At 37.3% G+C, this 13,523-nt stretch overlaps 2 protein-coding genes across 14 annotated transcripts in view; one reads left to right on the top strand and one right to left on the bottom strand.

The window, feature by feature from the left end:
• The first annotated feature begins 1,114 nt into the window (after positions 1–1,114).
• LOC128989481 (ATP-dependent DNA helicase PIF1-like) lies at positions 1,115–5,072 on the top strand. The gene is made up of 2 exons (XM_054411374.1): positions 1,115–2,890; positions 4,770–5,072. The coding sequence occupies exons 1-2, from the start codon at positions 1,115–1,117 to the stop codon at positions 5,070–5,072; spliced, it is 2,079 nt and encodes a 692-aa protein (XP_054267349.1).
• Positions 5,073–8,440: 3,368 nt separating this feature from the next.
• Positions 8,441–13,523, bottom strand: part of LOC128991111 (disks large 1 tumor suppressor protein-like) — a 429,939-nt gene continuing 424,856 nt past the window's right edge. For all 13 annotated transcript variants that reach the window (XM_054413854.1, XM_054413856.1, XM_054413843.1 and 10 more), the window contains 3 exons: positions 12,422–12,531; positions 11,847–11,938; positions 8,441–10,783 (listed from right to left, as the gene is read on the bottom strand). In XM_054413854.1, the coding sequence (XP_054269829.1) occupies positions 10,677–10,783; positions 11,847–11,938; positions 12,422–12,531 (309 nt within the window). In that variant the 3' untranslated portion in view covers positions 8,441–10,676. The remainder of the gene's footprint in view (positions 10,784–11,846; positions 11,939–12,421; positions 12,532–13,523) is intronic.

The following is a 13,523-nucleotide window of genomic DNA, read 5'->3' as shown; positions in this document are numbered from 1 at the left end:
CAGTTCCCTGATGGCTACAGTACCATTCTGGGGGAGAGAGGAGTTACCATGTCTGGGAGCCAGAAACAGAGGATAGCTATCGCCCGCGCTATACTGAAAATCCCATCCATCCTCATACTAGACGAGGCTACCAGGTCAGTTGCAAGGGAATGACTTGATCGTAAAACATGTTAAAATGTAACATGTAAAAATGTAACATGTGGAAATATAAGAAGTTAAAATGTAACATGTTAAAATGTAACGTGTTAAAATGTAACATTTTAAAATGTAACATGCTTAAATGTAACGTGTTAAAATGTAACATATTAAAATGTAACATGTAAAAATGTAACATGTAAAATTGTAACCTTTTAAAATGTAACATGCTTAAAGGTAACTTGTTAAAATGTAACATATTAAAAACGTTATGAGTACTGGTATGAGTAAAAGTTTTTATATCAGCTTGGTGGTTGAGTGATTATAGTACTGCTGTACTCGCCTTGTAATCAGAAGGTAGCTGGTTTGATTCTATGTTACTTTGTTTGTATTACCTGTCACTAGTTTGGTATTACTAATTTAATTAATCTTTGTCACAGGTGTACGAGGCTGCTGGGCTGGCCAATGCTGACAGTTTTATCCGACAGTTCCCTGATGGCTACAGTACCATTCTGGGGGAGAGAGGAGTAACCGTGTCTGGGGGCCAGAAACAGAGGATAGCTATCGCCCGCGCTCTACTGAAAATCCCATCCATCCTCATACTAGACTAGGCTACCAGGTCAGTTGCAAGGGAATGACTTGATCGTAAAACATGTTAAAATGTAACATGTAAAAATGTAACATGTGGAAATATAAGAAGTTAAAATGTAACATGTTAAAATGTAACGCCACTTCGGGAGCTACCTCTGACTTGCTCTTGTACTTCAATAGGCCTCTTGACTCGGTATTCGACGATTTAACCTACCAGTCTTTTTTCGAGCAGTACGTTATTCATAACAAACGCCCTAGTAATGCTGATGTGTACGACCATCCAGACGGCAAGCATTTCCTTACCTCAAGAAAGCGTGGTCAAAAGATCTGTCGTCTCTTCTGGGTCTCGCCAAACAGAAGCGAGCAGTACTTTCTTAGGCTCCTTTTGATGGTCATTCCGTGCCGGGGATACGCCGACCTGCTTGCTCGTGGTGGTGATGGTTGCACGACATATCAACAGGTAGCGCGCACCCTCGGTTTGGTTGAGGACGAGGACGAGTACCACCAAGCCCTGAAGGAAGCAGCTCGATTCATGGTCGGTCCGAGGCTCCGCTCTTTCTTTGTCCTTCTGTGTAACATGGGAGCTCCTGCGGCCCTCTTGTGGGATGCTTTCCGTGAAGCACTGTGCGAAGACCATTTGGAGCGGAATCCTCTTGATCACGAGGTTGCGTACAAGCTGGCTCTGATTGAGATCGATCGAAGCCTTCGACGTCAGGGATCCTGCTTGGCCGATCACGGTCTCCCTACTGTAGACGACGACACGACCGAACTGGGGAGGGAACTTCTCATCCACGGTGAAAATCGTCAGAGATCACTTGTAGATGAGTGGGAACCTAAACTTTCCCGCGACCAGAGGGCGGTCTTCGATTATGTTCGGTCTATACTGCAGGGCCAAGTCTACAGCCGGTCTAAAAAACTGATCTTTCTTGACGGACCCGGAGGCTACGGCAAGACCTGTCTAATACATGTTATTCTTGCATACGTCCGTAGTCGTAACCAGGTCGCTATTGCTGTCGCTAGCTCCGGCATTGCCGCTGGTAATCTGCCTGGTGGCACGACAGCACATAGCATGTTTCGGCTACCACTTGATCTCGGCGATGGCACTGGATATTGGAACTTGACCAACGGATCTCAGCGGGCAGAACTCATCAGAGCCGCACAGCTCATAGTTTTTGATGAGGCCCCGATGGCTCACCGGTACATTTTTGAAATCATCGACAGATCTCTGCGTGATCTCATGAATTCACCTGAGCCATTCGGGAATAAGATCTTTATCTGCTGCGGGGATTTCCGTCAGATCGCACCAGTTGTTGCCAAGGCTCGTACTCCGGCCGACATTGCCTGTGTATCACTGCGTGCGTCATCTCTGTGGCCAAGTTTCAAAATCTTTTCTCTGTCCACACCTCACCGGACTTCTGGGTCCACTGCCTACTCTGACTTCCTCCTTCAAGTAGGCAATGGAACAATTACATCTGTTCCTTTTGGGGAAGGCCGTGACTCTGTTGCCCTGATCCCACTGTCCGGTGTGAAATACGTGACATCCCTTCCCGACTTGATTGACTTTGTGTTTCCTGCTTGTGACCTACACCACACAGACAGAATTGCTGGCAGGTCTATTCTTTCGACCATGAACGCCAATGTCCAGCAGATCAACAACACCGTCCTCAACCTGATGGACGGCGTCGTTCATGAGTTGAGGAGTGCTGATTCTGTGGACAAGGAGAACGACGATGGTATGGATGTAGACGTTCACTTGTTGAACCAAGCTACTGGCAAGGGTGTACCAGACCATGTCCTGCGACTCAAGATTGGCTCCGTGTGTCTCGTCATGAGAAACTTGAACATTGACAGCGGACTCGTAAACGGCACTAAAGTGATCGTGACTGCAATAAGACCTCGTCTGATCACAGTGCGACTCCCTGGACAACAGGATCCGATTTGTATTCCCCGGATTCAATTCGTTTTCCCGTTCGTCGAGGGGTCACCGCTTCGTGTCCGCCGTCTTCAGTTTCCTCTCATGCTGGCATATTCCATGACTGGCCACAAAAGCCAGGGCCAGACGATTGATCGCGTTGGAGTCGATCTTCGCAGTGACTGTTTCACTCATGGTCAGTTGTACGTCCTGCTCAGTAGAGTCAGGCATCCAGACCATATAGTCGTCCTTGTCCGTCCCGACCGTGTCCAAGGGGGAATCGCATACGCGAAAAATATCGTGTATGACGATCTCCTCCTCTAACCCTGACTTGACTTTAGCTGTAGGTTTTTGTATATATTTCCTTTAAGTTTTTTCTTTAGAAATAAGTAGTTTTTTGTGTGTTTTTAGTATTCTAGTATTGGCAGTATTCTAGTTTGGTAACTTGTTAAAATGTAACATATTAAAAACGTTATGAGTACTGGTATGAGTAAAAGTTTTTATATCAGCTTGGTGGTTGAGTGATTATAGTACTGCTGTACTCGCCTTGTAATCAGAAGGTAGCTGGTTTGATTCTATGTTACTTTGTTTGTATTACCTGTCACTAGTTTGGTATTACTAATTTAATTAATCTTTGTCACAGGTGTACGAGGCTGCTGGGCTGGCCAATGCTGACAGTTTTATCCGACAGTTCCCTGATGGCTACAGTACCATTCTGGGGGAGAGAGGAGTAACCGTGTCTGGGGGCCAGAAACAGAGGATAGCTATCGCCCGCGCTCGACGACGACGACGACGACGACGACGACGACGATTCAAGACATGTAACATTGACGATTGACGACATGTAACATGTAATGTAACATGTAAAAATGTAACCTTTTAAAATTTAAAATGTAACATGCTTAAAGGTTAAAATGTAACATTTTAAAATGTAACGTGTTAAAATGTAACATTTTAAAATGTAACATGCTTAAATGTAACGTGTTAAAATGTAAAATATTAAAATGTAACATGTAAATATGTAACATGTAAAATTGTAACCTTTTACAATGTAACATGCTTAAAGGTAACTTGTTAAAATGTAACATATTAAAAACGTTATGAGTAAAAGTTTTTATGTCAGCTTGGTGGTTGAGTGATTATAGTACTGGACGGCCCTGCTTTCTGTCAAGTAAATCTTGCATTTTCCTTTAAACCAAGTAGCCTACTAACCAACAGAACAGTCAGAGTTGCGAGAAGATAAATTATTTTGAACTACAAGACTAAAACCGGGCTTAACTTACCTAGTTTTGAAATGAGAATTTTTTTAGAATAGGATAGGCTAGGAGTAGGACATTGGACGGATTGGTCACTGGGCTAGTGGGTTAGGGCTATAAAAAACGACTCCTGTTTGAATGTAGAAATAGATTTTCAATTAAAATTGTTTTGGTTTAGAACACTATATGTTTTATATTAAATATTTTAATGGATTTATAATCATTAATCATACATTTAAATTTAAATAAATAATCCGTAAATTACTGAGCTGGTGTCACTTGCTTTCCATGTTATCTTATGGGACTTCCGGGGCTGGACAGCACCACTTGCAACGTTGCCAATTCTACAAGGCCGCGGCCTGTAGTTAAAGGCGGCCGTGGTGTGACACCATAGATTAAACATACGGTAGCACGATTTGTTTTTCAGTATTAATTTTGCCAACAGTTACATTAGGAGGCTTCTGGACTATTGAAGGTTTAGTAATCGAAAAATTAGTTCTGTTCATTAAATACCTACAATTATAAATGCCTCAAATTCAATTTTATATTTTTTAAATCATGAAATTAAACTGTCATAAACTAACCAGACTTGCTGATAATGAAAAATCGAATGAAGGGTAATAAAAAAATAGTTCTGTTCATAAAATAAAACTAAATGGCTCAAATTCAATTTTATAATGTTTTAATAACCAACCAAACTTGCTGATTATGAGAAAAATCCTTGACAAAAAGTTATTGCTCTCGGAGGGATTTGAACCCGGCCCTCCCGTTTATCAGAACAGCTCCCTATCCACTATGCCACCAAGTCTATATGACTGTGGCGACTAGCGCCACGTCTCGTGAAGCTCCTGCTCTCTAGGAGCATATACTTCCAGATACTGTGGGTCCAAGCCCTGGTAGCTCAGCTACCTGTAGACGTCAACGTCGTTCTGGGGGGTTACTCGTCGATCCGGGGACGGAGCTGGGGAACATCCTCAGCAACCATGTCCCTGATGTGTTCCCACGGAGAAACATCCGCCGTCTCTTCAAGTCTTGCTCGAAGGCCGTCGACGATGTCTCGGAAGAGTTGGTACTGCCGCAGAGTCCCTGATGACGGTTTCCTCACGTACGAAATTTACTTCACGATCACATGTGACATCACCTACCCGGTCCAGAAAAATAGAATTGAAATGAAGTAACGTATTTTTACTTTCTCCCCCTATACCATAGCACACCATAGTATATGGAGAAAGTATTTTTTTCGTCAAAATTTTCAAGTTTGAGTGGATATATCCGTTTTGGGTCCCCTGGACCCAAAAAAGTGGTTTTCCATGTCTGTGTGTGTGTGTCTGGATGTGTACAGAGCTAGGGACTACGTGGTCCGATTTCGATGAAATTTGGTATGTAGGTTCTAATCCACGGTATCTCCAGGTGTTTTTTTCATTTTTTTTAAATTTTGATTTTTAATGGGGATTTTTCAATAAAAATCCATAAAAAACTGGAAAAATCGGATTTTCTCAAAAATGGCCTAACGATTTTGATAAAAGTTTAGTATGTTGTAGCCCTTTAAATTCTGAACAAAATGGTACAAATCCCATTTTTGTAAAAATTACGGTTCAAAAGTTATTGTAAATTATTTTATTTTCCCATAAAATAACGAAAAATAGGATTTTAGAAAAAATCCGGTTTTGATTTAACATAGTGTGTCATGGTCCTTACAATTTTGATAGTTTTTTTTTTCATTATTTAGAAATTTTGATTTTTAATGAGGATTTTCCCATAAAAACCCCATAAAATAACGGAAAAATTGGATTTTCCCAAAAATGGACAGAACAATTTTGATAAAAATTTAGTATGTTAGATTCCTTTAAATTCTGAACAAAATTGTACAAATCCAATTTCCGTATATTTACTCTCACCGCTTACACATGATGAAGGTATTGACAAACTTATGGGAGAAAGTATGTGTCAGAATGCTGATACCATTTATTTATAGAGCTTTAGGCAGGGGTAGAAGGTTGAGCAACAATGAAACTTCCAGGTTCACCTAAACATTGCGTTCCGTTTTTCTGAGGGGGGGGGAGGGATGTAATTGTTATCGTAAACCTTTTTACTGTCCGTCGTTAACTTTTACCAGAGAAAACTGGATTGGATTTTGATTCTGATTCTGACCCAGGACTGAGCCTTGCGGCACCCCATGTACTAGTTGAGTAGCCGATGTCGAGCCGTTAATAGCAACACACTGCAGCCTCCCATTCAAATATGAGTGAAAATTTAAAAACGTACGTTTTCAGAGAAAGCACTTTGCAATTTTTTTTCTCCTTTTTTCAAAACTTTTATTTTTTTTTATTTCATTAACATTTGAAGTTTCATAAAATGTCCATGGTAACGCAATATCTTTGGCAGTTTTTTTTTTAAAGATCATCTTTAGTGGAAAAACACAAAATCCTGTCACGACCATAACAAACGTTTAAATGAATATTAAAAATAGTTAATATTATTTTTACAACTATGTTTTGCTATAAACTAATTGACTTTTATGACCATTATACAATAAAAAGGTCACTGAGCTGTTGGTATATTTGGTCTTTCTAGAAAAAAGTAAAAAAACTCAAAAAATTAAAAAAAAAGCCAATAAAATCTTTTTAAGTTTGTATAACTCCGAAAAAACTTACCTGAGACCCGAAAAGTCGTTATGTTTGTATAGAGGTGTGCTTCTTTTGTGTATAAAACATTAAAATATGACGATATTTTAATTTTTGAAATTTTTATGATAGAAATCGTAAACGTGATGGTTAGGGACAAGCGGTACGGTCGTGAATTTTCTGAAATAATCTGAATCTTTCTAAACAATCCTTCAATTATACTGTTAGTTATAATAAAAATATGTGTTTCAATTGAACTAAACTGTTCAATTTACAATGATATTAAAGTTATTGTCACGACCAAACACACTATAATCCATAAGGCTGGATTGGTCGTGAAAAACCCGCGATGGTCGTGAATAGGGATCCCAGACGTCCTCTTTTTCCCGGACACGTCCTCTTTGTGGGTACAAAAAAAACGTCCGGGGGATTTTCGGCAATACTTTCAAATGTCCGGGATTTTGACTTTGTGAGAAAATAAAAAAATATTTCTGCAAGTATTAATATTAGCAATCAGCTTTTATAATTAATCGTCATCATAACATTAAACTAAGTTAAAATACTACACTTTAATAATATCTTACGTATAAAAGTGTCATTTCCTCTTTCTTTAGGTCAAATTTTGTGTATAACGTACGCTAGAATCCATTGGAAATACTGTAGAACAAAACAGAAAGGAAGGCGAAACTGAATAACTCTGCTCACTAGTAGCCAGTTTGCCAGGCCAGTAGCATACTAGCATTGACTTTATAACACTACGTAGTGTTTATAGTCAATGATACTAGCGACCGTCGGCCGTCAACCAGTGACTAGCTCTTCGTCTGCTTACTTTACGTTACATGTTACATGCCTACTTAAAAAATAATTATCTTACTTTTTAATTTGTCCGTGTTGATCGTCCTTAGGGCCTACCCTAATGCCGAAAAGAAAATGTGTATTTTCAGAAAAGTTGAAAGAAAAGTTTACTTGTTTTAAGCGTGGTTGACATGAACTGTTGCTTGCTGGGCAGGTATAATGCAGTGCTAGTTCTTAAACACTTCTTAGATAAAATAAGTTCTCTGGTTCAAAATCATGGTCTGATTTTGGACAATTTCTGTTTAGCATGCACATTGGCACCAGAGTGTTTTTTGTAAATCAAACATTCTTGAATGTGTTGTAATGTTGCGGTATTCCTTTGATATTAAAACCACCAAAGTCTCAATAAAAAAAAACAAAAAAAACATGACATTATGCGAGTACAAGTTTATTTTTTAACATTTCATGACCTTTAAAAAATAAACTGGGAAGCTTGAACACATTAAACTAGGTCCTCAAAATAGCTTAAAAAGTACTAATTTTAGCACGTTATTTCCAAATTTTTTTACATTACGTTACATCCCAAATGGTCGTGATGCCAAATCGAGGGACAGACTTATTTTGTCATGGTAGTCAGTTTGCAATGACAATAAAATTATAATATGCTCCTTTTTTGTAAGTTTAATAACCATTGATGACATAAAAATATGGCTTTATATATTTCGGCATGAATAATTAGTCTAAAAACAGCGTGAAAGTTGGAAAATGTACCCTAGGGACACGTCATGGTCGTGAATTTCGAGACTTTAAAAATACGAAAAAAATACCTAGAACCTGTTTAAAACCAAATAAACTGCTTGGAATATATGTAAAGCCTTGTTTACACCAAGCCAGTTGGCAGGCAGGCTACCTAACAACACTGAGCCAAAGAAGAACTCAAAAGCCAGTATGATCTAAACTTGACTCTCAGAGGTTGCAGCCCTTACCCGTTTTAGTTTTCAAAGTAAGTTTTAGTTTTTGTTTAGTGAATTGAATATAGTTGTTATAAGTGAAGTTTAAGGGCTAAAAACACTCCAATCTTAAAAAATTAACTACCAAAACACAAGGAGAAATAAAACACAGTTGAATATATAAGTCACACAGTAAGATGTAATAGAATCAATTGATGAAAACAGGTAGGTGAGAATGTTCCACAAAACACTACCGATTTTTGTACCTAATGTTTTTACAAAACAAACAAAACTCTGTACTTTAATCAATATTGTACACAAAACTCGTGGAATAGGTTATAACGAATGGCAGGGTATAACAATAATCGCTAAGTACAAAGTCTCTGTCCGCTCTGGGACTGAGGCAACAATGTAGCAATGCCTATACAATCTACAATGAAAAACAAATTCTCTATACTTATTTGTTGTCAAGTACGAGTACGATTATTTATAAAGAGCGTTACTATACATGATTCAGCCATGTTGTAGAAAACAATCACATGTATCACCACGAGTCCACTGTCCTATGTTGCGGATTGTGAGTAGTCATGGAAGCATCTTAGGGTGGCCAATTCTCTTCTCAATGACACAACGAGTACCGTGCACAAAAAACTGACGAGAGGGTAAACAAATCCATAAAATCATACCTGCCTTAAATTCGGTTACAATTTTCAATAATTTTCCAGCTATCGATAGTACTACAACTAAACTAATTTGATCTAAAACTATGTTTAACCTTGTAAATTCAAATAATTATAAAAAAATAATAAATTCATGTGATGGTTTGACTTAGCTGTACACAAAATAATTTGTTTCATTAAATCCAAAACAATAATTAGACATTTTACTTAAATAGTTAAATACAGTACGTTACTCTTTCAAATCTATATTTTTATCTAATTAAGAAAAAAAGTCAACTTAACTAGTGTAATTTTGTATGCGCTTTGAATTTCAGTTACACGTTTGTAGCTTTATATGGTACAAACAAACAACGTTCTATGTAGATTAAACAAATAATTGCACTTTTCATAAAATCTTTATATAAAACATAAATAGACTCTGCTACCATGTGAAACATGTCGAGTACAACCGTATACACAACTCCAGTTCCGTTAAACACAAAGAACCGATAGATGAAAACTATCCGACCAACTGAATGGTACAAATAACTTTTTACTGTGAAAAATATTTTATTAAAAAACTTTACGGTCTACCTCAGCCTACAATATAAAGCTTTTAATCGATATTCACCTATTACAAATCCGAGGGAAATATACGCTTTTATTTATTTACTAAAATAAAATTATATTATTAACAACTATACACTCAAAATATATGTACAATGAAACCGAGTATGCACAAATAGGGCTGAAGCTTAAAAATTCCAGCACCAAAGTACCCTGCACACTCCAGCACTGAGCTAACTTTAACAATAACTGGGACGAGCGTAAAGTAACAACTTACTTACAAAGACTAATACATTGATTTTGATCAGTCTGTACAATGATTTGTCAACATAATAACAAAATACTGTGGCACAGTTTTTCTTAAAAATAAATTAAGTTTTAGGTGTGCACACCATTCAGAACAAACTAGCAATTTTTATTGCCAGCCTAGTTTTAACTAATATAAAAATACTATTTGCCAAAAATAATTTATTTTGTTCAATTATTTATATTTTCAAAGATTGTAATTTGCAAAAACATACAAAATAAATACTTTGAAAAGGATTTAATACCAAAAATGTCTACTAGCAGCCATTGTATTGCCTAAGTATTTACGATTGTAGGTTATTAATGTATACATTTTTATCTTGATGCAAATAAAAAAAAAACTTATAATAAAGATTTTCTTTAAAAATTAGTTTTAAAGGCGGAATTCATAATGAATATCTGCTGCTAATACAAAGCCACATGTCAAAAGAAATAAGATTAAATGAAGTGTCTACAAAAGTTAATGTACTATTTTACTTGAGAAAAAATATAACATTGATAATTTTTTTTATTAGGTCAATCACTCCCATTTGGTGTGAGGTCGACTCAACATCCAACACCATGAAATACGCTTACATTTCGAACTTTGTACACAAATTTGCCCTGTAAAATGTAAAATGTTTACAACACAACATTCCCGAGGAAAGCAATAAGATTCAAAGGATAGTTTACCTCTAAAAAAAATCTCACACACTGCTAAATGTGTGGAATCTAAACCTAACCGCTACTTATTGAGCATTTAATCGGCTGGTAGAAATGAATCACTGATTCAGCTAATGTGGAGAGGAAGAAAAACTATGCCACAATGAATACAAGTTGAAGGCAACAATACAATATAAATAAAATCTAATATTTGTTTACGCCGGGGAGACGGAGGGTGGTTAGAGCGGGTCTTTGGACGGGACCCAGATTGTTGGCCCGGACTGGTCATGGATCACTTCCTTCACCTTCTGGTAGATCTCTTCAGGAGTGTCTCCTTGCACGATGGCTGTGAACAATAGAGGAGATCATGAACCACAGGAAACCTGACTAGATATACGAGGGCTATCCAGAAAGTAAAGAACGTTTCGTTATGACGCCGCTAGGCGCGCGCCGATCTCGTACATTTTGGTGCGTGCGTACTCGGCATCTCAGTCGGCATCCAGCCGTGACAATTGGAGCATTCTCGCGCTGCCCGTTTTTTCACAATTTCAACTTAAGACGAGCGCTGCGATAAAAAAATCCCGCCAGTTAAGGGGTGCGGTCAGTGATACGGTTTTTGTTGGGAAACACTTAAAACGGAAACTTCTCCTCAAGTTTCACGGACTTTGTGGTTTGAAATTGTCACACAGCAAAGCAAAAGACCCGTTATCGGGAATCAGCGGTTTTTGTGAACCTTTTCATCAACTTTATCGACCAGTTCCATCAGTCACAATGCTCGGGCGTCCGCCCTTCGCTTCGACATGACTCATGAGCGTCAGATCGGCCATTTTTAATCTGAATGCACCATTTTCTCAGAACTTTCAACCATTAAGTTCTTTTCCTTAAACTTCATACACTTGGCGATAAATATCTATCGATTTTAAGTTTAATGCCAACACAAACCGTATCACTGACAGCACCTCTTAACTGGCGGTATTTTTAATCGCAGCGCTTATCTTAAGTTGAAATTGTGAAAAATGGGCAGCGCGAGAATGCTCCCAATTGTCACGGCTGGATGCCGACTGAGTTGCCGAGTACGCACGCACCAAAAAATACGAGATCGGCGCGCGCCTAGCGGCGTCATAACGAAACGTTCTTTACTTTCTGGATAGCCTGAGTATTAATAGTAATACTGAAAGTAGTTGGTGAAATCCTGAGCAGGGGTGATTCCGCTACCAGATGGCGTTTGTGTTTGGGCGAAATCATTTATGGATGCAAATAACACAAGAAATGGCGTTAAAACGTTTATTTGAATACAAGAACAACTAAAAGCTTGAGACCAATAGCAAGTTTGGTTGTAAGGAAAAACAATTTAATAGCGAGTGTCTAAACTAAACCCCAAAATCTTTACATTTTTTTCATTGAATTACCTGTAAAATACTCTCCAAACTCCTGTTCCATCTTCATGGCACGTTCAAATGTCTTCTTCGCTTGCTCTTCTGTCATTCTTTTGTTCATTTCCCTAAAAGAATAATTTTGGATTAAATACAAATCTTAAAAAATTGATTTTAATGCAGTGAGTTATTCTCTTCCCTCCTTGTTCCCCATAATGTTCAGTCTTCTCCTTTTACCTTCTCTCCTTATTTCAAATAATTGACAACTTTCTTTCCCTCTCTCCTATTACTCAACATAAAAAACCTTTATTTTTGACACGCCTTAATCCCCCAAAACGAAAAAAAAATCAATTTCTCCTCTTTCTTTATTTCTTATAAAGTAAGCAACCACTTATCCACTTTAACCATTCTCCATAGGCCCACTTGCAGAGAAAATTTGTTTGAGTTGATCCTAAAAAAGGATAAATTTTATGATTTGGCTTAATATAAACTTGAGTTTCAACAAACTATTTTTTGTGCATATTGTGTGTAGACGTAGACCTAACCAATTAAAATAAATGAAAAAAAAACCAAAGAAAACTAAAAATAGCCAAAATGTTGAGGCTACTCACATAATGGACTCCACAGACTTGGGTTTGATAAACACCGCGATGGGATACAGTTGGGCAACCTGAAGCCTCTTGATAGCGTTTCCGCTTACGTCCAGGATACAGTGTTTACCCTGCAAAAAATAAAAATATTCAACCATCAGCAGTGAAAAGGCACACCTACTCTTTAGCAATGCCAGCAACTAACATTCAGTTAAACGATTTTAGGTCACTTAATAATAAAAATACTCAGAATACGTAGGAATATTTAAGCACGGCATATGAAAATCGACATAGTTTTCCATATTTTTAATCATAAATTTAAATTTTTAAGGAAACAGTGAAATTTAAACAGTTCATGAATCAAATAAATTATTCTATGAGAGTCTCTTGAAATTCAAGAACATCAACGTAATTATAATACTAAGGACTTTGCTGAGGCAATTTATATTTGACAAAATCAAAACCTAAGTGTTAAAATAACATATTACAGTAGAACCTCTTTAATCCGAACCCCCGTAATCCGAACTTCCACTAATCCGAACCCCTCATTGCTGTACACTATACTATACACAGTATAGCAGTTTTTTTATTGTATACTGTATTTAATTTACAGTACTGTTTATTCACCATATTTATTACTGTATTAAATACACTCTGTATTTTACTTTATAAAACATTTCTTCACTTTTCCCGAAATAATTTTTGATCAATTTTAGCCATGTTTTAGCTATTGTTATGTAAAAACAACAATATGTTCTGTAATACCCCTGGTCCCAATTAGTTCGGATTAAAGATGTTCTACTGTATAAATAACACAACCAACATTCCTAAATAAGACCTAACTAGGACATAAAGGTAGAAGAGACACTCAAAGTGTGATGGTCCAGTAACCAAAAATTGTCATTTGTTTAGCGATACCCCGGGAATATGTGTATTACAATATCCATTTTACAATACCTTTAAGCAAATACAATCCTAAAAATCAAATTAGGCCTACATCTTTTGGCAGAACGCCATTACTAATCACCTCCAAGGGTTCCTGGTTGCAGACTGTAAATCTTGTATTTGTAACACCTTGTTTTTTACCATATTGTAAAATCCATAGCCAATATTGGAGTTCTGA

Source organism: Macrosteles quadrilineatus, unplaced genomic scaffold (assembly GCF_028750875.1).
Source record: "Macrosteles quadrilineatus isolate MER2022 unplaced genomic scaffold, UCM_ALF_1.0 Scaffold_3__2_contigs__length_128488019, whole genome shotgun sequence".
NCBI classification, from domain to species: domain Eukaryota; kingdom Metazoa; phylum Arthropoda; class Insecta; order Hemiptera; family Cicadellidae; genus Macrosteles; species Macrosteles quadrilineatus.
Note: the sequence above shows the minus strand (reverse complement) of the source record. Positions and strands in the feature narration are given on the sequence as shown.